Raw genomic sequence first — 23,294 nt, 5'->3', positions numbered from 1 at the left:
ACTCACGCAAGGATGGGAATCGTTGGGGATTAGAATCGATACTTTGAGCAACAAAATACTGCAGGCATGAGACTACGAAAGAACGAAACAATTGTTACACTCTTTTATTTATTGGTCGTCGACAGAGAGTATTTTCGCATGCTCTGTGAAAGGTTGTCAGGAGGTGAGGAAGGGAAGGTTTCGGTGTCACAACACGCTACAATCGAATTGTTTGGCTTAAAGCTCGCTGCTCGTGTAATTCAGGGGAGAAAGCTAGGGGAGAAGGAAGTTAAGAATAAAAGTAGACGCTGAAGCGTATCTACATTGGAGTCCGATGTACGGGCATCTCTTTGTCGAATTAATCCAAGCTTCGTTAGTTTGTTTAAATGATTTTTTATCCTCATGCTATTCGAAGTATTCCTACATCAGTAATTTACATCGAGAAACTATTTGACGATGAGCGAGACAATATCGAGGAAATCGATGCGCTCGGAGCTAGAATTGCGAGCGCCGAAGCACTGCCAATTATCGTAGATTCTCAAGCAACGATCAAAGTGGTTGGTTAACAACAGCTCGATTGTTCCACTGCAAAAAGTTGGTGTCCAAATCGACGAAATTAGACGAATGAGCTTCGATCGAACGCGTTTCATGCTGTAGAGCCAATTACCATGATTTTTTGCATGAGATCTTAAGGCAGTACGACGCTAAATGGAATTCCTGTGAAAAAGACAACCAACTGGATCGTTTGACGGAACGATGCAAACTCGAGAATATGAGCCATTTCGAGAGAGCCTGAAAACAAAAAATTCTGCTCCAAAGCCATTTCCCATCGTCCCAGGTAATTGGACATTGAACGGAAATTCAACGATCGATGCCTCGCGAGGTCGATAAGTTTAACGTAGAATATCCTGTGCGAAGTGGAAGAAGGGCAATCGATAGGTTCGATTGTCTGTTCACGTTGAAACTCCCTCTCACTCTATGTCGCGTTCTCCCACTCGTATGTTCTCTCTGTGCTCGCGGTATCTAGACTCGTGGGGCAGGGCGAAAGGGGGATGAAAAGGGCGCGGGAAATTCCCTCTCTTGGTACACTCCGGGAATCTTGTTATCGGTCTCTCGCGCCTTGACGCTCTCGTTTGGTCCGTTCGTTCTCGCGGCGCACGGGGCACCTCGCTCGCGCAAGGGCTGCTCACGGCTCGTGCTGGCATTGCGATACGTAACCGGGAAGCTCGCTATACCAGAGGGAAGAAGAGCTTTCGTGACTACGTGAGAGGAAGATTGTTCAAATAGTTTGAAGCCTAGAGCTGTCCATACGTACTAACTATATATAATGTAGATACACTTCACGTTTGCTGGGCAAAGTACCCACAGCAGAGCTCAGCTGCTCGGAGTCTCCGTCGTGAGAGACATCCGCTACGAGGACCAATTTGTACTTTGTTGCAAAACCTCTATCTTTACTTAACTCTCTCTCCCTCTCTTTTCACCTTTTTCTTTCCGTCTGTATTGTACTTTTCTGATTCTTTTTTTGCTTCCCTGTCGACTTGTACAGCTTCGTATACTTTTGAGTCGCACCTCGGCGAGCCGAAGTAAACACAAAACTCTGCAATTTTTTCTTTTTCATTCAACTTAGGCTTCGACTTGAATCGATCCGAGGACTTTGTTCGTGTTAAGGATTTCCATCTCGGGCTTATTGTTATTGAACTTTTTCGTTGACTCTATGTTCGATCGATTGCGCAGTGGGGCTTAACTTCGACGAATTGTACGATGCGCTTCAATTTTCATGAGCTCTCTCTCTGGTACACGGCTTGTAACGATGCTCTTTGGATCCACATTTTCGTAATGATTTTGAAATACTTATGAGAAGAGAGGTCTTCGGGATTGAATAACTGGAAACTACGAAAATAATTTATGAAATAAGTTCTTCATTCGACGACCTGATTAACGTAATTTGGCATAAACGAAGACACGAAACTTTTACCAAAATTAACCCAATTTAATCGAACGATGTGGTGAAGCGTGGATTTAGTAATGAAATTTGAGTGCTCTTAGGAATCGCATTAACAAGTCAAGCGACATATGAAATTCGCATTTCATATGCGTATATGAGAGTGCACAGGGTTTTGAAATCGACATTTCGGTAATGAAATCATTTGAATGCCGAATGCATTGATTACGTGAATAAATCTCGAATTCATTGCGACCTGTCTTTGGTCGGAGGAAAACTGGGTCTTTCTATCTGGAGAAATGCTCTCTACGGAATCTCGAACGTTTCGTTTCGCAGTTGAACTGTTTCAATAGACCCTGCGCACTTCGTCTCGTTTTCTTGGGATCACGTATTGTTCTTGGTTAAGTTGAACCAATTTTATCACGTTTACTGGAACTTATAGCTGCAGGCAAAATACGCCTAGGAATCCGAATCTTCCTGAAGTTTGTTTCATTGAGTGAAGATCGTGGCAGAATACTCAAGGAAATATCGTTCGTTAAAATGTGCGTAAAAACTGCGGTGAATTCGTTAATCGATGAGCTCGTCCCAGTTAAAACACACATCCAACTGCGTTCAACAGTTCTCTAGAGTTTGTAACGTTTGTGAAAGAGTTTCAGGGAATGAGAATTTATGGAACTTGCGAAATATCGGCGTTTCATTCCCAAGAAAAACTGTCCGAACGTACGATATTTTGTTACTCGATTAAGGGGCGCAATAATTAATGAGTTATGGGCACATTGCAGATAAATATTTTTGGATGAATTTGCACCGTTGGAGCATTCGATTATCTCGTGGGCCAAGAGAAATCACGGTTCGCTAACAAGATTATTGAATTAGAAGAAAAAGAGCATGTCAAAATGATCAAGTTGATGGATTTTCCATAAATAGTAAAATTATATTAAACAAAAAGCAAAATGATTTCGAATCACGGTTATAACCGTGCTAACAAATGTTTATTTTATGAGCCAATGGCTCGTCCGCGTGAACTCCAAGTGAGCAGTGAAAATAATGAAACATAAAAGTAGTTGAACGAGTGCAGTGGTGAAACCCAGCAGTAACGCTACCTCGAGAAGGTGTAGGGAGGGAGAAAGAAATACTCGATTAATTTATGCCTCATTGTTGCTGCAATGAACACGCAAGAGATGAAAGCACTTTTGATACGCACTTTTACACACCCATCTATTATACGAATACAAAAATATACACATAGATTAACTCATGTAAATTCAGTTGCCTTCGATAAATTCAATACTAAAATCGTGAAGAGAATTCATTCGAATGTTCCGATGAAGCTGGAGAGAAACGTTTTTTTGCTTGGTTTGTTTTCAGGCCACGAAATGAAATATTTTTCCATTTTCCAAGCTAAATATTTCATGGCACATTTTTCGTATGCCGAGTCTGTTATCTATCATCTGAGCCGAGTTTTATTTTCCAAAAAAATTGTAATTGTTCATAAAATGTGACAAAAATCACTGTTTTTTTGGGAAAATCGTTTGAAAAATTATCATACTTCCATGTTAATGTTTATAAGTTATTTTTAGTTTCGAGTTATCTCGAAAAAAGGGCGTGTGATGAGTGGGAGAATCTACGAGGGAAGTATTCGCGTGGTGCGGTCGGTGGAGGCTGGCTGTGACGCTGATAATGCACGAGACAGGAAGAATCCATCGGTCGGAATAACAGAACGAGGAGAGGCGACGACGCGATCTGTTTCGCTAACACGATCCCGTGACAAGATGTTATAAAAAGTGTGACTCGGTGTGCTGCACGTAGGTTTACCTCCTGATGGAAAAAATAGTGCGATAGGACGAAGCAGCAGGCTCGGAAGAAAAATGCGAGGGAGAAGATGATAAAGGCTATCAAAGTGTATATCTATTTCCGAACTGTCGAGGCACATTCTGAAGAAAGAAGATAAAGAGAATCGTGGAGGAGAATGGCAATGGATAAAAGAAATACGTTTTTTTATTTCGTACCGTGCATAGCTATCGATAAAAAAAACAAAGTTAAAAAAAACCCCCACTGGGGTGGGAGACGTTCCGGGAACACGCTGATACCGTGTTCGATTTTCCGCCGATTAATCTAATGAGAAAGCCGAATAATGCTGAAGTTAAAAAATGAAAAAAAGAAACACGATATTTTTGGATATTCGAACGAACCCGAATTCTGCTAAATATTTCAGTGAAGGCTTCTGTTCTTGAATTTTTGATGGATGATCATTTACGTATCTTTTGGCAGAGGCCACGTAACAATATATCGAGGCAATGAATACATCCCAAGTTCATATAGTATTGATACTATCAATTTTGCGGTTGGTCGAAACTGAAAGCTCTCGAGCGGTCGGTCGGCATAAAGCCGTTGGATTTCTCCATTAACTGCTAGGATCAACAGTAGAAAGAGCTAGAAAGAGAGCAGGAGGAGGAGGAAGAGAGACGGAGAGTCGGACTGCTGGGAGGACTTCCGGTAAACGATCCGAGGCCTTAGTTACGAAACGGCATCAGAGAGGTTGCATCGCGGGAGAAGCGTGCATTACAAACTACACCCAGAACATATGCGTATTTGCATCAACACGAGATTCATGCATTTGGGGATTCGGTGTAGCAGCATGTGAAATCGAAATCCAAATCGTATGCCTGATCGATTCTGGTTCAATAGAAATTCGAGACTAGCTCCACCGGCTCCTCGCCTCGCCTCGCATCTGTATTTGCATGATTCAGGAAACGAGCGGAATGGGACAAGATATTCAAGCATGTGGTACACGCGTTATGTGTGGGAATTCATTAATATTCATAGAGCCTTATGGACGTGAGATTTTGGTTTACACGCCTATGGACAACTGGCTCTCGAAAAACCGATGCAGCAGGTCCGATCTTTTGTACTCGCTCAGGCTAAATTTCGATTTGTACGCCTTTGAGGCTTCATAATCAAGCTTTCGGAGAATCCACATCCATAGTATATGCGCGCGCGCGCGCGCGCGCGCGGCTTTGAATCAAACGGAATATCCGAGTGACGACTGCTGCGAGACAGAGACGAAAATACCTCGACGCAGAACCAACTCTGTTGCGTCACGATTCCCTGTGCCTCGTCCTGCTGGCTACCAATAAATTGCATCTGACCGAGCAACGAGCGCACGCGCCTTCCTCTGTACATAAGCAACCACCACGATATATAATTATAATAGTAATACCGGCAATGATCATAGTGAGGTCGATGTATAGCCAAAATTCCACCACCTTTGGCTCAAGGCGTCTATTGAAATATCGACACATGTATACCTTCGCGAAATCCGATCACATTTGCGTCAATCATTCGATAAATTCCGTCACCTACTGGCTCGCGCTCCCGGAGCCAATCGAATGATGAATGTGCGTTCACCATCGCGCAACGAATTTCGATTGATAAATTATCGGCAAGCATTTATTGCGAGGGTTTCGGCTTCCGATTGGTGCTAAATTCCCAAATACAATTAAGGCCTCGTGTGTACACTTGTGATGGGCGGAAAAATCGAATATTTTTTTATTAGATATTCTTTAAGTATAGTGTTTGAAAAATGTCAGGAAATTTTTGAAAAATACCTTTGCGGTGGACACGATTACTAAAAAACTATTAATCCGGCCCATACGAAATTTATACCACTCATTTATTATAATAGTAGCTAGGGCCTGGACGAAGGATTTCGTATTTTGTTGGGAAGAAAAAATTGTAGCAAAAAAAAACCGAAAATTTAGTACCTCAGAAAATGAATTTTTTGTTAAAACAGTCGCCATTTTTTTAAATCAAATTTTTCACAAATTCTTCGTCCAGGCCCAAGCTATTATTATAATAAATAAGCGGTATGAATTTGGTATGGATCGGATCAATAGTTTTTTTGGTTATCATGTCCACCGCGACTGATCAAAAAAAGGTGTTGCTGAAATACAGCCGGAGTTGCGCCATTTTGAGAAATTTTTCGTTTAAAAAAATTATACAAGTACTTGAACATATGTATTAATGAATCTCGTTCGCAGTTATTCAATAAACATTTATTTTCTTGTTGAACAAAAAATCAAGAAAATCACGTTTTTTCGCCCGCTGCAAGTGTATATAAGGCCTTAATAGAACAATTGGAACTGAAGGAACGAAGTCAGCGAAAGAATCGTTGAAGTTCATCGGCAAAGAAAAAATCTCCGAGCCGTTGCGAAGCAAATTGTTGAAAAAATTCAACTTTCATTTGGTTTTGAGGTTATTGATTTTTTCGATAAGCACTAAAGAAAACAGTCGTAATGCGTTTGTTCTCAATGATATTCATGCGTGGCGTACAGTTGCATATTTCGTCAAAGTTTTTAGACCACAACGAGGAGAATGGGGGAATAATAAGAGAACTCTAGTTAGGAGATTGCACACAGCAACTGCGAGTAAGAATAGCCTCGCGGTGCATGTAAAAGGAGATCAAGAGCCCGGCGCAAAGTCGCAGGACAAAGGGGAAACAGCTACGTCCTGTAATTATAGAGGGATAATGGCCCGTGAAGAAAGCTGATTGTGCCAATCCGACGTCCACTCTGTTTCATCTTTTTCCACATCCCTCCCCGAGCCGCTCCGTTCCGATTTTCTTCTCCGAATTTTCGTTGTTAATTATTATTAGAATTCCACGATTTTTATCTCCGAGTAATTTCGTCATGCATTTTTTTGACAGCAACATATTTTCGCTCTTATTGTAAGCGTCGAGAGATGCGAAGGTTTTTTCTCGGGGCTGAAAAACATGGAAAAAATGCTCCGAAGGTTACATGCGAGTACAACGGAAAGCTTTTTATTCTCTTTCTTCAAACTTTTCTTTTCAATGGAATTCATTCTCATTAGGGAAAGATGTAGTGTGATTAAACACACAGATTCTCATGAGCCGCAGGTTATACGTGGTGTGTGCTGTGCCTGGCCTCCTTTTACCAAAGTTACAACGATGCACGACGGGTTGCCGTCTCACTGGCGCCCACTACATTAAATTAAGCACCCTGTAACCTTTTTCAATTGAGTTTTCTTGGGGGAAAAAAAATGGTTAATCACCTTGTGGAAGAGGAAAAGTCTTGTCCTGTGAATGTTGCAAGTGCAGCGAAAGAGAGACGATTAAATATTGGAATAACTTAACGAAGATACTTTTATAGAAATTATTACGAAATGAGACAATAAAAAGAAAAATCGAACGAGCTGGAATAATATTTCAACTCATATTTTATCAATTCTCGCCAGTCCCAGCGGAAGTTGGGGTAATTCCGACCGCCTAAGGGAACCGCACATGGTGAAATTACAAAATAAATTTTCATTTTATTCCTTGATTATGATTTCCGATGTAAATTTTAGCAAATAGATGAAAAAATTGGTAGGTATTTAGCAAAAAACAACCCCGAACCTCCGAGATAATTCCGGACTGCCTTTGGGCTGAATCTAAATCGCATTAAAACATATTTTCGACTGATACTTTCGCTAGTACAACTTTGTGAGCCCAAATTTCACCCTCGATTCGCATAATCCAGTTTTCGGATGGTGAATTTTCATATTTTACAAAACAAAAATAACTTTTTTGTTTTCACATCGTTCACTGCTACATTTATGCACTTAATATCGTACGTTGGTGTTTTTTTTTTTTTTTTTTTTTTTTCATATGTATTTACGACGTTACTGAATTTGAAAAAAATCAAACGATATGGGATAAGAGCAGAACGTCCGGAATTTCCCCAAACAAGCTCATCGAAACTACCCCAATCTGCGAAATTTCACATACTAATTAATAATTAAAAAACACTAGGGTAAGCCCAAGTTTGAACTGCCTTAATGACTCTTATAGGGAATAAGGATGTTAAATTAATTTTTTGAATAACATTGAAACCGTTTATCCCGTAGCTTCATTAATTTAATGTATACAGGCAAAAATTAGATCAAAATGTACGAAATTTTATGATCGGTCTTGACTCGAAGAAAATAAGTCGCTCCACGCCTCGAACAATGCGAGTACACTAAACATCGATAGGGTTATCACACGAGTTTAAGTGCGTAAAAGTGGGGGTTACGGAATATAGAGATAACTAACTGAGAGAAGCTTTCTAAAAAGTGTTTTCATGAATAATCATAAATTTAGCAAGGATGCGGATTCATCGTTGGATCGAGATCGTGAAAACACAAATTTACTGGGGGTTTACGAAGTTTTTGTGTGAAACAAGCGCGTTGACACGTTAATTATAAGCTCGTGGTGAACAAAAGCTTTTGTTCATCGGTAGAAATATACAGCGAGGAAATAAATTTGCCCGTTCATAGCCCTTTAGCCATTACCCATTTACCCTCTTTTGTCCTCCTTTTCGCGAGCACCACCGATTTCTCTCTGCGTTTCTCTTCCTCTTTCAGAGCCTCTCTCTCTCTCGCCCGCTCGTTCCACGCGTCCATTTATCGTTAACGGTGTGTCAAAACTCAAGTATAATTCGGTCACTGGCGTTCGTAGGGAAGCACCAAAGGACAGGTAAAGCTCGCGTGTTCCTGTGTAATTAGACTTTGGTTAGTTTTCAATAATTGGTTAGTCCATGAATGCGGGAGAGGGGGCTGCGAGTTTTCGGGCCAAGGGGGAGGGGAGGAAAGCAGTCCGGCTCTAAATTGGTTGCCCGTCGTACCACGAGACAGGTATACAACGAGGTTGAGAAAACGAGCCAGTGAGAAAATCGGGAGAAGCGATCTACAACGTGTGCCAAAAGCTTGGGCTTTCTCGCGTACTTCGAACGATGCGCGAATGCCCTTCGCTCATGCCTTGCTTTTAAAACCTTCGGAAATTTAATCTTCGAGAATAAACGGCAGACCAAGAAGTCTCGTAACCGTCAAATTTCCCCGCTCCTGATACGACGTTCCGATGAAAAAAGTGAGGCACTCATCCGCCTTTCAATCCCCGACGCTCTCACTCTTGGCTCCGTCTCATCATCGCACCCTTCGAGTTCATTTTGATCTGCCGATTCTGCAAAAGTTTCAATCGACATTCGAGTTACCCTGTATTAAACAGTGTGCAGCGTGTATACGTCGATACACGCAGGGCTGCTAGAGCTTACAGAGTCGCTTGTCTGGCTCCAATCCAACCTCGTACAATCCTCAATCGTTTTATGACTTTTTTCTTTGCCTCTCCTACTCCCCCGCTCACCGCGGCAGCTCCTGCTGCATGATTCCTTGCTGTTTTGTTGCTGCTTTCCTCTTTGTTTCGCTCGCCTCCTTTTTCTTTTTCCTCACAGTTTAACACCACATTTCTGTGAGTCTCAAAGCGTGACACGAGAGCGGCGATTTATCCGACAATAAAGCCTCGAATTCAGCGTGTGTTCTCGGGACAATTTACGTGCTGCAATGCTCGATTCTCGTACTAGAGACTCGTCAAGCAACTTTTGCTCGTGAATATCGTGGCTCATTTCGTTTGCGTTAACAATGTTAGGGGGATTGCCAAAATTAAGAATGGTGGGGAGTAAAAAATGGGGAAGATCGTATCCGGTGGCAGCGATTTGGCAATCGGGCGCGAGCACGCGTCCGTAAACACGTGTGAGATCCTCATGATCCGGGGATGCTTATTCGAATCGATTTTGGCATGGAAAAGTCGCCTTTTAAAAATTGGGAATGAAGATCCACGAGCGAGGGAGCAGCGTCAAGCTGCTTGGGAAAAATTGAAGATTCTCACGATCCAGCGATCCGTGTCCTTTTACGTGTGTTTTGGCTCCAAATAAAAAATCTTTTCACTACGTTTTTTCATAGGATCGTCATGCAACCATGGGATCGTTTGAAAATCTGGCTGAAAAGCCGCTCTAAGAAGAAAGAAGTTCGTGCCAATATCACACAATTCCCCCAAGAAATTGTCCCCAATCCCGTATAATCCGGATTTTCGAAAAGTGAAAAATTCCGAAAATCCAACTCGTAACTGAGCTGTGGATGAAGCGGTAGGTATTGATCCTGCAGCTTCGCTAAGGACTTTGGTGCCGAGAACAGTGCTCATTCGACCCCGATCTTTCGATGGACTCGTACGGGCGTTGTTTTACCGCTATTGCAATTTATTTAGCTATTGTTAGAGTCGTTTTGTAAGAAACGCGCTCCATGCAGGGAGTCCAGAGCTCGGACATTCCCATAAATATAAATGTGTTTGTTAAGAATGTGAAGTAAAATGCGGAGGCAGAGAGAGAGAGAGAGAGAGAGAGAGAGAGAGAGAGAGAGAGAATAGAAATGAAGTGGACGGGAGCGCACAGAGGGCAAGAAGTCTTCGGCTTATCACACGTTTCTGACAAATGGCCATCATTTGAAACTGCTCCCACGGCGGACGCAATGTATTGCCCTGTCCGAGTGGTAGCGCTTCACCCCAATGAGTGTTACGGAGGTTTGGTCCTGTGTCTAATGCACTTAGACGGGTCACGAACTTCTCCTCGCTCAGCTTCACGCCATTATGCATCTGTCCGGGAGCATGCGTACGTAGGTACTATACGCACACACACACACTTACTTATGATGGATGCACAAAGGATGTTTCTATTGAGATTCATGGTTCATTAGCATCGCACTGAATTATCCCCACGCGAATTAATAAGTTTTCACGAGTCAAGTTGTTTGCTCTCATCGATATTCACGACTCTCGATACGCGAAGCGATGGACACAGCTTTGAGCGAAGCCAATACTTGGTTCGGTGACCACTTAATTATGCTGAATTGTGCACAATTTATTCGTCACGTGGTTAAATATTCCATTAGGGTCTCTTTAAATGAGGGTGGAAGGGTAGGAATAGCCCGAATTCCGGAAGGTGCGCTAACAAAATCGAAACAAAATTGAGATTGTTGGTTTTTAGGAAAAAAGTGATGAAACTCCGATGACTTGACAATTCTGGTTAACGCAGCGAATGCCCATTCATTCGTGTCCATAATTCCGAGTATTTCGAATGAAATAGTATTTGAAATACTTGTTTGTATCTTGACTCTGTTTGCTCTAATCTCGTTCGTGAGATGCTCTTCGAGGGGTTGTTTTCTCTCTTGCGGTTGGAAGCATCGACTTTATCCATGCTCTTCTTTTTCTCTGTGCAGGGGAGGATTTAATGTGTTTTCCGAAGAGAGGAATAGAGCCGGAGAAAAAAGGAAAAGAAGGAGAGAGAAAGGGAGTTGGAGCAGGGAGATCATGGAAAGAGTGAGAGAGAGAGAGAGAAAAATGTTAAATCGAACAACCTTGACAAGGCTTAATACAGCACACGTTATTCTTACCGCTCGACCGACATTACGAATGTGGAATTCTGTTTGCTCGTAACTCAATCACGTCTCGACGGAGCTGCCAAACACCATGAAACTTTGCACGATCACAGCTGCACTCACAGAACACGAACGTCAACGAAATTTTCATCTCAGAAAAATGCAAACGTTCGAAGATCCATCAGTCTAATATTACTCATTCAGAAATGAATATTTTAATATTCCTCCTTACAAGGTGGATAAATGTCGGTTAAAAATATGATTTCGCCCCAAACCAATGTGCGTGGACACAGTCTCTGTGTGTTCAAAAATGAATAAAATCTGACGAATAACCCAGAGTAATCCGTTCCCTATAATTCGTTAAAATCTCATTTATTCTGTGAATAAACAGCGAATAAAATAAGTCGTCGAAAATATATTTTTGATTATCATTTATTTATTATTTTTTCGCAGCATCGGGAGGTGAGTCCCCGCTGGGAAAACAGGCGAGATCATTAAATATGGATACACGTATAATGCTTGAATGTGTCGAAGATTTTGAGTGTCACGCAGAACTATGGAGTGCGTTGGATTGTTGTAGGAAGAAAGAGAGAGAGGAGAGATGATGCGAGAAAGGACGCGATTATTGTTTACGGTCATTTGCCATAACCAGAGTTACCAGGTGGTAAGTATCGATTGGTGTTGCTTGCAGGTTCGGTGTTGCCGCCAACAGCAGGGTTTATGCCTCCGCCACTCGGGAAGATCCCACCAGGCCCGAGACCTCCGGCAAAGCCACCCCTACCTGTCGCCAACACGAAAATCTCATTTATATTTATGATTTTGCCAACCCGTTATCTTTTCCTCTCACTCACGGCCTCTCCGCGTTATGTCACAAATCTGTGAAAAAAATCCGAGAGCGTGAGAGAGAACGAGAGAGATCGAGGTGGGAAACGTTGCCGGGAGGAGCAGGCGGGGGGCGGGGGAGGTTGAGTGACTGAAATAGAGAGGGATAATACGAGAAAGGTGAAAAAAGAAACGTGCAAATGTCGAGTTTGCGCTTCCTGGAGGCACGTATTCAACCCTCGAGACTCCCCACCCGCCTCGCACCGTTTTTTTCCTTCCTTTTCCGCTTCTCTCGTTTACTCGCCCCCCGCCCTCCGATACATTCGTAATATTCGTGCAACGATCCACAATTCATGCATGATACGAAGGCACATGTCGAGGCAACGTTTTTTTTGACAATGGGACCATTTTTAATTCCTGGGCATTAAAAATTTGTGAGCTCTACCAATAAGAAAAATACACAGAGCATTGTGCACTCAATCGCTATTGAATTCGAGATTCAATGCAATTTCAATCTGCTTCGGGAATATATGGCGACCAATGAACGCTTCGTGTATGGAAAAATAATGCTCGAATCCGCTCCAGGGAATTAACGGGTTTCAGGACGTACTACACTGCACTATACTTCACAAAGAATTTTCCCTTTATCCGAAGTATTTCAACTGGTATTCACACTCCGGTGACTCGATTCGAAGTGATCTTGGTCTACGACGTTCTTCGTATTCCTGGAGTTTCAGTAATCTATGAATATGTCGATGAGCTCTACTTGGGATGAAAAAATTGAAAAAACGTTGTGAGCAATCTTCGTTTCCTGTGCAGCATGTAATTAGGATGCACGTTTTATATTTCGGAGGAAAATCGTATGTGAATCTGGGTCTTTCGTGTCAGAGTCAAAAGTCTTAAAGTTGAGAAGTTCCTTCTCATTTATTGGAGAGAAAATATACGAAAAAATATATTTTTCCACGATTTTATGACGGAAATATCAAGTCGAAGGTTTCGAACGGTGGCGTGAATGTTTTCAGAATATTTCGAACGTTTCAACAGGCCGAAAAACGGCCGGACGTGAAAGACCGTGGCAGACGGGAGCGAAAAAAGCTTCGCAGACGAAAATCTAATAACGTTTTTCCCACCCTGGAATATATTTGAATAGAAAGTTCTATGAACCAAGTGTCTTCCTTCGTATTAAAACTTGTCGAAGACGTTGTCGTCATGCCTGCGACGACGGAAATTATCGAACTCTGCTTCCCTCCCAAGACAGTTTAATTTAGCTCAACATTGCACTTTGTTTCAGCGAGAATTGATTAAAAGTGTTGAGCTTTTGGGTTAATCAACGCGAGCCAGAATCCTGGAGGAACAAAGCTCCTTTCAGGGCATGAAATGTAAGGATTACGAACTCACCTCCTTGATAATTATTGACCGGACCAAATCCACCGGTGCTGGGGTATCCTCCGTCAAGAGCAAACTGATTATAACCACCTTGAGCTCCCCCTCCTCCGGCTCCACCGCGTGGAAACTGTGCCTGTCCCTCGTACTGTACGTCCGCGTTGTACCCGTTAGCATCGTCGGCCGTATACTTAACGATCTGAGTCCTCGAGTCTGGCAGGAGTACCCGATATTCGCCGCGGACGACGTTACCGTCGCTGCTCTCCTGCTGGGCGTAGTCGTTTCCACTGGGAGGATCACGTACTTCGTATTGGAAGCTGTACGGTCGGGGCTGTAGACAGACGAGTAAATTCGCGTCTTTATATATCTGTAGGGGCATTCATCCTCGCGGATCTATCGATCGGTAGCTTTCCACGTGTATGAGAACGTGAGAAAATCAAAACTGGAAGGCGATGCCTGCTGAAAAGGACTCGAATTTGTGCTCAATTATTTTTGGCACTCCAGAAACAAAAGGACGCAAGCGAGATGCGTCAGAAAACCTTTCCGAATGCACTGAGGGACAAAAAATGATTGAAATGTTTTCCGAGTTTGAATCTGCAGTTCGATCTGAAATTGTTTGATTCGTTCAACCATGTTTAAGCTTGCGCTGATCGTATGTTTCATTGGCACCGCGTAATCCCACATTTCGTCGTTCCAATGACTTTTTCTCAGTTTATTCTCGGCGCTCGAATTTCTTCGAACGAAGATCAATAAAAATTCCCTTCCGCAACATCCCAAATGCATCGAAATAAAAAGAGAACAGAAGAAAAAGTGTTATATCCTAATTAGAGAAGAGTGATTGTTACGAGCAAAGTCAGATCGATTTGTATGTAGGAGTATAGCGATCGGAACAAGGGCATCGGGGTGCAGAATAATTTATGGACTCAAAGGTTCAAAGCTATAAGGGTAGATGGAGAATGCGAGAGGGATGCAGAGCGGCGGGGGAGACGGAGAGAAAGTCGGTTGAAACGGTCGAAGAGCAGACTTGAAAAATCTTCAGCAATTCCTGCCGGATAAATTGTAGCTCCGTTTTCGTTGCCCTCTTTTATCGGTTTTTCATTTTATTTTTGCCTCCGCTCGAGTGTCCGTAGCACATCGGTGTTGCCGAGAGGATAAGGGAATGCGAAAAAATAATAAAAATTGAACAAAAAAATACTCCAGCCGGAGAGGAGATAGAGAAAAATGAATAATTATGAGAACGGCTGTAAGGAAGAAGCAAAAAATACGCGGACGGAGCAACGCCGGAAAAAAGTGAGCCAATGACATCGATCACCCACAAGTACATTACGGATTCTTCCTGGGTCTGTGCTTCGAAAAACCCGTCTGAAGTTAAGTCACGAAACCAGACGAAAAGGAAAAACGTTGGTCCGAAAAGTGATTCACGGAGATATAAAAACAAATGCGAATATTCCGATGAATGTTTAATATCTAACGGATAACAAAACGCACACGGAGCTTTCACGTTTTCCGAATACGTAGACGAAATACCGCACCGCCCGAAACTGCTTGGGTAAAATCCAAACAAGCCTGCAAAGTTGAAAAATACGATTCTATATGTGTTCGTGGATTATTGATATATTATTATACGAGCGATATATTATACAAGCCACGAATCGTATATACAATCGTGAAAATTTCCGCCGACTAATATGAATTATTTTCACGGTACATGGGATTCCCCCGAGTTACACGCACGATCGAGCAAAATATTCCATTATCATTCGAGAGCATTAAAACGTGAATTTTGATACGTTGGTGGAAAACATATCGATACGCGTCTGCAAACTGAGAAGGCTTAATTGCAGCCGCATATATTTTACAATGCATTTATCTCGTTTATTCTGTTTTTTTTGTTGTTTTTTTTTTCCCCCCCAATAATCATTCGCACGTGCATTCCGGCACTGAGTAATCGAAAAAATATTGCATCCCGAGAAATTCAGGAATGTCTCGTGATCGTTTTTTTCTCGAGAAAAAAAAAAAAAAAATCGTTGTCGTCGTCGTCGCGCGGAGAGAGAAGAAAATTTAATCACCGTGCGGCATGGTACACATCCGCTTCTTCCCCTTTCATTTCCGTACTTTGAGAAAGGTTAACAGGGCTGACAGTCACAAAACCGCGCACCGGAAAACAATAGGAAATAGGAGCAAAAAGCTTTGCTAGGACAGTTAGAATTCCTACGTCGGACGAGTCACCTCGAAATGGATGACTCGTGTACAGATAGACCGGCTGAGACGATTCTTATGAAGCCAAAGTCGCTTCTCGGATTCGTTCTCCAACAGCTTTTTTGCCCCGGTGAAAAAGCACTCGGTAAAATGAGTCACCTGAATAGCCAAGTCAATAAAAGCCTCGCGACCGATCCCATCAACGAACCAATAACGGTTCCGATGAAAAAGCTTTTCGCAGCTTCTAATCCGAGTATTCTACTCACTCTGCCTTCGTCCTCATTGTATCGTCCGGCTCCTTGGTAATACGCATCACTTCCGGTCGTCTGATAACCGCCGGGGAATCCTCCTACGCCGTTTGCCTGCTGATAACCTCCGCTCTGTGGTCCACCGGTAAATCCACCGGCGGATTGAGCGTAACTTCCGGTCAGTCGATTGCCAAAGCCCGGAGCTGCGTTATTATTGTAGTTACCAAGGCCTGCCGAGCCAGGAGCGAGAGGGCTGTTGCCGAAGGAGGAAGACGAGGACGGAACACCGTAAGCCGTCGAGGGTCTCGTTCCGAAACCGTTACCCGTAAAACCAGAACCGAAACGATCGGAGTAACCTGATCGTCTGTTGCCAGCACCGAGCTCCCCAACGCCACCGACGATGTTACCAAAATCCTGACCACCGCTCGGTCTGTTGTACTGATAACCACCGTTTGGCCCAACCTCCGGCAAGAGACCCCCCACGACCGTGCGTCCAATGCACGCTAATAAAAGCCCGATGTACTGCAACGTTTAAGATAATAGAATTCCACCAATACAATCAACGCTCAATGCATTACACTCGAAACGGATCGTTCTCGATGCTTCATTAACTGCGCGTCGAGTTCGGAGCCGAAGAAACTATCAAACTCGCATTTTCTCCAGATTTTTTTTTTACTCTTTCACTTGTTATTAAAGATCCTGCTTGATATATTCGTATTTTTATTTTCTTTCAGTATTCGTTACATTGGAAATCATAATTCCATTAGCTGCAATCCGATGAATTTGGGCCGATTATTGCACAGCAATATAGAATTCCAATAAGTACGTTCAGCATTATTAATTCGTTGGCACTTAGAAATGATGTTTATTTTTTTGTTTTAATCCAGTCCACGTGCATTATTCCGGCACGAAATTAAATCATATTCATGCATTATTCGCTATGATGCACCGTTTGAAAATTTAATTTATCTTCCTACGACCATGTGCGCTATCGAAATTACGTTTCGGGCTTCTATCGTTGAAAACTCGGCATGCTATCCGTGAATTATTAATGTTTTTCAAAAATATAACCGTTTCTCGCATGCTGCGTGATTATATTATTGCTTTTAATGAAAATCAGTCGATAGTCGAGGTAATAATTAGGGATATTAACACTGTTTTCATTCCAACGAACGATTTTCGATTTCTTCGAGTTTATTATATTTTCCACGATCATTCCAACGCTATTAGCGCCACATTCGTCGTGTGTTATTAATGACTCTTTTTTATTCGAAGGTCAGAAAACATTTGGGGCAAAGGTGGGAGCGAAACTACCTGCTGCTTAGAATTATTGAATTAATAAGTAGTCAAGTTTAGCCTCATACCCAATGAATTTTGAACAACGTTTTTTGCCCTCTCATCGACATCATTCTTGCAGTTAATATGATTTTTGTAATCGCGATTTCGGTCGGCCGCTTATCAGACGATTATTAATTAGTATCTGGATCATGAAATCTCATACCTGAAGGTGAATCATATTGCTGTTTGTACCGAGAGTCCGAGTGAACTGAGAAGATGAGCCATCGTTCGGCTTATATACTCGGACGATTCTTTGTTACAGTTTATCCACGTGAACGAGGGGCCTGTTACGTTATAAGATGGAGGAACGTGTTGGAGTTATAACTAGGGAGTGCATTAGGATACGCGATGATGCCCCCGTCGGTGATGATCGGTATTATACGTCATGCCACTCTGTGGGAGTCATCCTCGGGGGAGGAGGATGAGGAGGAGGGAAAAATGAAGCTGCGAGGAAATGCTCGGAATAATCTTCCCTTCACTCTTTTTTCATCTTTCTCCCTTTCTCCATTCGCAACACGATTTTTCTCTATTTTACTTCGCATCCTCTCTCTCTCTCTCTCTCTCTTTTTCTCTGTCGTTTCTTTCTCGCTCGTTTTCTACAAAGATTCATAAAGGGGGAGAGGATGAGTTATGGGCGCCCCGACAGCAGCATCACGCCGCCGATGACTCTCCATCAAATCTCCGGTATACACGATGAATTTTAATCGGTCGTGCGTGCCCGGTGGATCACGCCGATCGCGAATCCTCCTTTATTCGCCAATATTTCGATCCCACTATTTTTCATCGGATTTTTATCCCGTTACGCTCCTTTGCTTCGACCCAATCAAGAGGCGTTATTACCATGAAAAAAATTACATTTTTCGACTCTTTGCCAGCACGCGGAGGCTGATATGCGAGCCTTCATTTAAAGTTTTGGGATTTTTCAATCTCCGGTTACCATCTCGTAACGAATCGAGGAAACAGGCACGAGAATTCATCCATGGAAAAATCAAAACGGAGCACAGTTTTCACAGGTTTTTTCGTTGCTAAGCTCCCTCGTGTACAGCGAACGCAGAGGAGTCGCTCTCCCAGTTTCTCATTGTTGAAAAACCATATTTTTTTCCACAAAGCGAAATCCTCGAAAAAAAAAACAAACAGCCCAGGAAACCATTTTGCTGTTAAAATTTTAGCATGCTTCGAGCCGATTTGTGTCGGTTGTGAAATAATAAGAGAAACTGACTCCCGTCGCTGCTACTTTATTATTCATGGAATGTAAAAACGTCTGTTTAATTTTTTAAAATAACGAAATAAAGTTCTTACCATCAGAGTTCTCGCGCTCATTAAAAATATTTTTTTCACTAATGCAGAGTTGCAGTATATCAAGATAACTTTCCTTTACGTTTCATTTGTTCGTGCAACGGATGAGAGTAGATTAAACAAAAATTATTTGCTCTAAAAAACTTTATCTCCGATGCAGCATCGCCGAGGGCTCAACTCCATTCTCGGGCACGAAAAAAAAAAAAAAAAAACAAAAACAAAAACAAAACAAAACAAAAAACGTATCGTTTCATTTCCATTTGCTGTGAAATGCGCGTGTGAGCAGTGTTCGGTGTGTAAAACTCGCCGTAAATTCCCCGCCTGCTTGACCGACGCTATGATTTCTCGTTATCCCTTTAATTACTCCCGGTTGAATGGAAAACTATCAGTATTAATTTGAGCGCCGTTATACCATCGATTTTCCCGCGAGCCAACCAAAAATTGATAAATCACTGTTTCAAAAGCCTCAATTCATAATAAGCCAAAATCACTGTTCATTTGTTGAAGTAACACGAATTTTTATGCGATTATCGCAATTGTTCGCTCGAATTGATCCGAGTTCGGGTGGAAAAATAATCGAATACGAAGAATAAATAATGAATAATTCGATACCCTCGTTATATTCGCTCTGCATCGTAGTTTCCTATCCGCAAATTTAAAAGATGTGTGACGAGCATCGAGAGCTGCTCTCGGAAACAGTCTGCGCATGTAAATTTAACGAGAAACAGCAAATTTACGGAGCAGGTGAAACCAATATGAAAAGCATAAACGCTTGCGTGGCACGAAAATTGCATAATTAATATACCAGAAATATTTTATTCATCGTTTTCACCGCAGACACGCTTTTCCGCTGCGTCCTTAGCTCCCACTTTCTTTGTAATCATAATATCTCTATTAGTTACAGGAGTTTATCGTTATTATGTTTACTGACGTAAATGTGGACGAGAAAAAATTTGGGGAAAATAAAATAGCCGGTTTATACGTATATAAACGTTTATTCATGGATTGGAGGAGTTTTGTAGCTAGAGCAGCGCACGAAGATCGATGCTAAGAAGTTCTGTGAGGTCGCGTGCGGATAAATATCTCGGGAGATACACATGCTGTACAGAATGCAACAGACGACAAGGGGTTTTGGGAGGGAGGCGAGGGGCGGAGGAGGACGAAAGGGATTTCTGAAGCCTCGAGTTGCATGCAGTGAGTGAGCGTAAGCCAGAGCTCGCACGAGATCAATCGATATTCTCGACTTCCTTCTCATTATATATTTTCAGTTATGTAAGATAGCCCGAATCGTCTCATCCGTGCACTATGCTCGGGGGCTTGTTAAACGTCATGCTAGTTAGAGGAGCGTGTACGCGACCCCACGCGCGTTTCAGTAAGTTTCGTCGCGTATATAGTGGAAATAAGGTTATTTACGTATGCGCGAGAACTCGGCCCTGAGCGAGCAGGCCGATCGATCGTTTCCTGACACTTATTTATCTCTCGACTGCAGAACGAACATTTTTCAGTTAACCGAATCGGTTTTTCCTGAAAATTTTTGTTTTATAGAAAATTTCGTGTGTCCTGCCAACGACCTCGAATGAACAAAGCGTCAGTTAAAAAAAACAACAACAACAACAAAAAGTAGCAGCGACGTTAGTTTAACTGCAGCAAAAGAGATTCCGCAGCTGCAATTTAAATGGCGGTGCATCCGTTGTAATTCTCTGCTTTACTACCATAATAATGAATGTTATTCGCCACGAAAATTTCTCTCACGTGACATACCACGAGAATCCGTACGAAAAATCCACTCATTTATATGAAAAAATGTATTCCCCCGTTTCTCTCGGGGCAACGAGCGTGTCCAATCTCGGCGAAAAGTACTTTATTTGTGTGAGTGAATATTTTTCACATGCTCGCGTATACGCGCTCGTTAAATGATCTCGATGTTTTATTTATCAAAAGCTTTCGGGGTAATAGAAAATTTGGATTATTGCCCGGCTGTGGATAAATCGTAGGGTGGTTAATAAATGAATCTCTGAGTGGAAGGGCTCCGCATTGGACAGGCGTGAAAATGAATGCTAGCGCAAAAGTGAGGCAATCGCGTGACCTCGGTTTCTCGTGAGACGACCCGCCGCGAAAGCGGTCTCGATATTCTTCAGCAGCGTTTTCACAATCGTACCTAAATCCGTCGACGTCCTCGTGATAGGTTCAAATCGAGAAGTTCATCCGAACTAAAACCGTAACTGAAGGAAATTCCGATGGAATTATTCCACAATTAAAACGACGAGGATTACTGGAGTGGACGGAAAAATCATAGTCGTAAAACAGGCGAGTCCGTGTGCGCGCGAGTCCGGATCCAAAAGTGTGTACAGCCGAGCGAGGCAAGCGGGGGGGCGGTTCGAGGAGAGAGGGTTCAATAGACATTTGTCAAATGTTCGGGTGTGACGGTGGATACGGACGTGTGTTGGAAAGCCCGACGCTCCGGACAACCGGCAGAGTTCCGGACAAATTTATAGCTCGCATAAAATCTGTTCAGCCCGGATTTTACACATGCTGGTCCGTGCATGGGCTCGGGACAAAACGTGGAACGAGAGAGCCGAGAGAAACAGAGACGAAAAACATATACAGAGCCCTCCCCCGCGCCCAGCACACAGAGAAAACCATTTCTATGTACAAACACGAGGAGAGCGACCGGAACACTAGCACGCTCAAAGTTAAACATTGTATAACGGAAACTGCAATTGTCCAGCTCTCTGGATAATAAATTGGAGTGCATTCTAGGCACGAATATGGCCCTGGTATTGCTTCAGTTATACCAAACGTATTCATAGCTCTCTGATTTCGGTGATTTTTCGTTTTTCCAACGTTAATTCTACACTCTACTCTCTATATGGATTTATGCTCGATGTTTTCGTATTACTATGTGCATCCAGAAATACATTGACACGCTGCATTATGTACGTGATATATGCTTATAAGCCGATACACACGTGTGTACAGCACGAGCGTGTGCCACCCACGTGCGTGTGTGCACGTTCAATTTTGCAGGGTATAAAGCATGAAGTTCCCCAATTATGATCTCATTCGATTACGTTGTTAACTGTATATGCTACACTCGCCTTTCCAATTAATCGTCTCTATTTCTCCTGCTCCTTCACGTTTCTTCTGCTCTTTCTCCCTCCACTCTATTTTCCATCGCTAATGAAATATCACTTCTTCCAATATAATTATTCACAGAGGGATGCGCACCCGGAGCGAGAGCTTTTCGGGCAATTTAATTGTTCGTTTTTATCAAGATTCTCAAAGCCGTGAGAGCATCGAATTCGCTTCGCGAGCGACCGATCATGTGACTTTTCACTTTCTTAATATTTTTATTTTGTTTCGTTTTAACTGCTCCTATTAATGTGCACTCCTATTCATGTTCATTGTTTCATTCGTCTGAATCGTCGGCCTCGCGACTTCTTTACTATTCGCGCATGCACAGACACAAACTCGTGTGGAATATTTACTCCTATCCATTATCTCCGTTTTGCAGTTTCGTTCCGTTCGCCATACGCGCGATCATTACACGTGTTTATTTAAACTCGTATACCAAGAGTTGTTGGCTCAGTGGAGCGCTCTCGCGCACAAGAATATAAATTCATTATATTTCGAGACTTGAGAGTTCGGAGCTTCGGTCGCACCCGCGCGCAGGAAAGTTCCACTTGGAGCGAATTGGCTTCCGTCTCATATCTCAAATCTTGGCAATTAACGGTTTTGTGTTTCACGCTTCGTAAATAGGTTACGCCGGGATTGTTTGCGCTTTTGCTGTCTCTCTTTCATTCTCGTTGTATCTAAGATTTTGTTTTTTCAAGTCACACGAAGCGACCTCTGCTGACGAGCTTTCCCGAGCTTCCAAAACGCGAGAATGTACGATCGACGAATCCTCATTTCCCTTAACAATCGATCGGTTCTTCGAGCTTCGTGGAATCTCGATGTGCCCAGCAGCCCCGAAAATACTCCGCGCACAAAGCTGCCTCTTACCATCTTCGCGCATCCACGCTGAAATTGCGTGCGTATGCGCGAGCGCGAAAAAAGTCGGAGCCTCCCGTGCAGCGGATCGGACGACGGATGTGACAACGCGAATCGTTTTATCCTCGCTTCTTCCTCGATCTCGTAAAATCCGCTTGAATGGACAATCGATGTGGATTCATGACGAAAAGTGTCCGGTTTTGTGCGGCGCGGCGCGCAACACGAAAAATGATTGATGGGAAAAACATGCGTTGCTCACTTTGCTCCTCGAGCTATTTTCAATTTCGTCTCGTATTTTCATCCTCTGTATATGCGTCGAGGAGGGGATCCAAGGAATTCACAAAGGTGTGAAAATATTTTCACGCCGAAATGCCCACGAAAGTCGCGCATCCGTTTCGTCTCCAATACTGCTCCAAGCATCCCGAAAATCCAATATTCCAAAATATTTTTATCGCCTTTCAATATCTCGCAAGTTTAACGAAATTTACGAATTGTGAATATTGAACAACGACGATGATCGCAGTGGGAATAACATTTGCAGTAGACAACTGTAATGCTGGAACGAGAGCCGGAGATTTTTCTCCTCTGACCGAATAACTCGTTGAATGGGACAGGAAAAATATGGAAAATGTAAGCGTCGAGTTCGCCGCGCATTTTCATGAATCCTGTGGAAGCACTGTCGCGCGAGCTTTATTAATTTCGAATGAAACTCTCGCTACGAGTGACCGAGCCGCAGCAATTTAGTCTGCGATGCGGTCGCCAGCAGCGTGTGCACTTGAAAAAACAAAAATTCATACTTTCGTTCACGATTCTCATACTCGAAGAGGGAAAAAAGTGAAATTTCGTTGTTGCATTAT

At 42.8% G+C, this 23,294-nt stretch overlaps 1 protein-coding gene across 1 annotated transcript; it reads right to left on the bottom strand.

Annotated features, from left to right (window-relative positions):
- Window positions 1–11,583: 11,583 nt before the first annotated feature.
- Window positions 11,584–17,341, bottom strand: LOC122413517 (adult-specific cuticular protein ACP-20-like). Its single transcript, XM_043423926.1, has 4 exons — window positions 17,315–17,341; window positions 15,832–16,335; window positions 13,382–13,697; window positions 11,584–11,942 (listed from the first exon to the last, which is right to left on the bottom strand). The coding sequence occupies exons 1-4, from the start codon at window positions 17,327–17,329 to the stop codon at window positions 11,797–11,799; spliced, it is 981 nt and encodes a 326-aa protein (XP_043279861.1). The 5' UTR covers window positions 17,330–17,341; the 3' UTR covers window positions 11,584–11,796.
- Window positions 17,342–23,294: the final 5,953 nt, after the last annotated feature.

Source organism: Venturia canescens, chromosome 7, assembly GCF_019457755.1.
Source record: "Venturia canescens isolate UGA chromosome 7, ASM1945775v1, whole genome shotgun sequence".
Taxonomy (NCBI): domain Eukaryota; kingdom Metazoa; phylum Arthropoda; class Insecta; order Hymenoptera; family Ichneumonidae; genus Venturia; species Venturia canescens.
The sequence above is the reverse complement of the archived record's forward strand: the minus strand, read 5'-3'. Positions and strand labels throughout refer to the sequence as shown.